At 65.3% G+C, this 2,014-nt stretch overlaps 1 protein-coding gene across 2 annotated transcripts in view; it reads left to right on the forward strand.

The window, feature by feature from the left end:
• The first annotated feature begins 1,522 nt into the window (after positions 1-1,522).
• Positions 1,523-2,014, forward strand: part of R3HDM4 (R3H domain containing 4) — a 41,197-nt gene continuing 40,705 nt past the window's right edge. Inside the window, exon 1 of one of the 2 annotated variants that reach the window (XM_034755112.1) lies at positions 1,523-1,664. In XM_034755112.1, the coding sequence (XP_034611003.1) occupies positions 1,606-1,664 (59 nt within the window). In that variant the 5' untranslated portion in view covers positions 1,523-1,605. The remainder of the gene's footprint in view (positions 1,665-2,014) is intronic. The other variant, XM_034755111.1, reaches the window with a different exon arrangement.

Raw genomic sequence — 2,014 nt, forward strand, 5'->3', positions numbered from 1 at the left:
TAATTTATTGGGGGGGGGTCACACTCACAGGCTTGCTATGTGAAAGGGGTCACCAGGACAAACCTTTGAGAACCCCTGATTGTAGATTAAGGTAAGCTGGCAAAAGGAGAGTTTTGCCAGTATAGCCGTGTCCACACCAGGAGCGCTTTGCTGGTATAATACACAGGGAAAGCACTCCCAGTGTAGACACGTGGCCCAGAATGCCCCGCGCCCCTTCCAGAATTCAGATCTGGGGACTGTTAGCAAGAGTTTGCCAGCTGATCTCAACTGTTGAAATGGAGCATAAAGAGGGAGAGGTAGACTCCGAGGTCCCAAACGGTCTAAGCCAGGACGCAAGCCATAGAGGGCTTTATTCGTTGAAACCCACAAACAAGCTGAAGGCGAGAGGCCTCTCCAGCGTAACGTGGTCCAGCTGGGGTTTCCAAATGATCTTCCAGGGGAGCAGGGAAGGGCACTGCCTCCACGGCGTATTGGCTCCTGACTTGGGGTTCCAAGAGCAAGCCCTGGAGCCGCAGGGCACAAAGGACACTAATGATTTGACTCCACTCAACAGAGGACCCTCTTCTTTCATAATTTCCGCACATTCTGCCACCCACTGTCACCGTTGTCTAAGTCCCTATCTTGGCTAGGGTGACCATATGTCCCATTTTGGCCAGGACAGTCCCTTCTTTAAGCCCTGACCCGGCTGTCCCAGGCAAGAGCAAACGGGACAAATGCCCACATTGGTCAAAAAAACAGGGTGCAGAGGTACATGCCGGGGAGGGTGGTGAGTGGCAATGCCAGTCCTGCGCCGGGTGGGAGGCAGGGCCTCACTTGTATGAATGTGTGTGCGTGTGTGTGTAAGACCTGGGCTATGCCACAAACCTTTGCTGCACTCCGTGCCACCTTGCAGCCTTCCCTGTATTGCCCAAAACTTTGCTGCACCGAAACTATGCTGCACACCCCCATGCTCTGTGGCGCTCCCTGCTTCAGCCCCATTGCCTGCAGCACCCACCCATCTTGAACTCCCCAGGCCACGCTGCACCCCTATTCCATCTCTGCGGCGTTCTGCACCTGCATCCCATCCTGCACCCCCATCTAGTGCCGCGCCCCCATTCCCTGCTCCAACCCATCCCCATGTCTTCCTGCCCCCGGTCTGCTGCACTTCCACCCCATTCTGCCCACAAGCCAAGCTGCGCCCCTCTTCCATGCTACCCTCCCCCCTGCCATCCTGCCCCCCGTCCTCTACTGCACCCCCAGACCCTGCTGCCCCTCTGTCTCTATTGCCCCATCCTCTGCTGCCCCCAGGCACCTGCTGCCCCCCATCCCATCCTGCCTCTCTGTCTCTATTGCCCCATCCCCTGCTGCCCCCCATCCCATCCTGCCCCTCTGTCTCTATTGCCCCATCCCCTGCTGCCCCCCATCCCATCCTGCCCCTCTGTCTCTATTGCCCCAGGCCGAGCGGCAGCTCTCCCGGCCCGGGCCCGCAGGGGTTAACCCCCGGGCCCGCCCCGGGCCTGACGCGACTTCCGGCGGGGCGGGGCGGGGCGGGGGACCCGGGGCTGGCGCCGCGGCCCCTGGATCCGGAGCGGAGCCGCCCGGCCGCCTCCCTCGGCCGGCCCCGCCATGGTGGTGCTGACGGGCCGGGAGGCCGGAGGCGGGCAGGCCCCGGAGGAGCCCTACCTGTGAGTGGTGCGGGGGTCCCCGGGGGGTCCCCGTCCGTCCCTGGGGGGCCCCCGCCGGGGGGGACAGCCCGGGGGTTCCCCCGTCCGTCCCTGGGGGGCCCCTGCCGGGGGGGGGCAGCCCGGGGGTTCCCCCGTCCGTCCCTGGTGGGCCCCCTGCCGGGGGGGGGCAGCCCGGGGGTTCCCCCGTCCGTCCCTGGGGGGCCCCTGCCGGGGGGGGGCAGCCCGGGGGTTCCCCCGTCCGTCCCTGGGGGGCCCCTGCCGGGGGGGGGCAGCCCGGGGGTTCCCCCGTCCGTCCCTGGGGGGCCCCTGCCGGGGGGGGGCAGCCCGGGGGTTCCCCCGTCCGTCCCTGG

The sequence above is a fragment of the Trachemys scripta genome, chromosome 22 (genome assembly GCF_013100865.1).
Source record: "Trachemys scripta elegans isolate TJP31775 chromosome 22, CAS_Tse_1.0, whole genome shotgun sequence".
In the NCBI taxonomy this organism is placed as follows: domain Eukaryota; kingdom Metazoa; phylum Chordata; order Testudines; family Emydidae; genus Trachemys; species Trachemys scripta.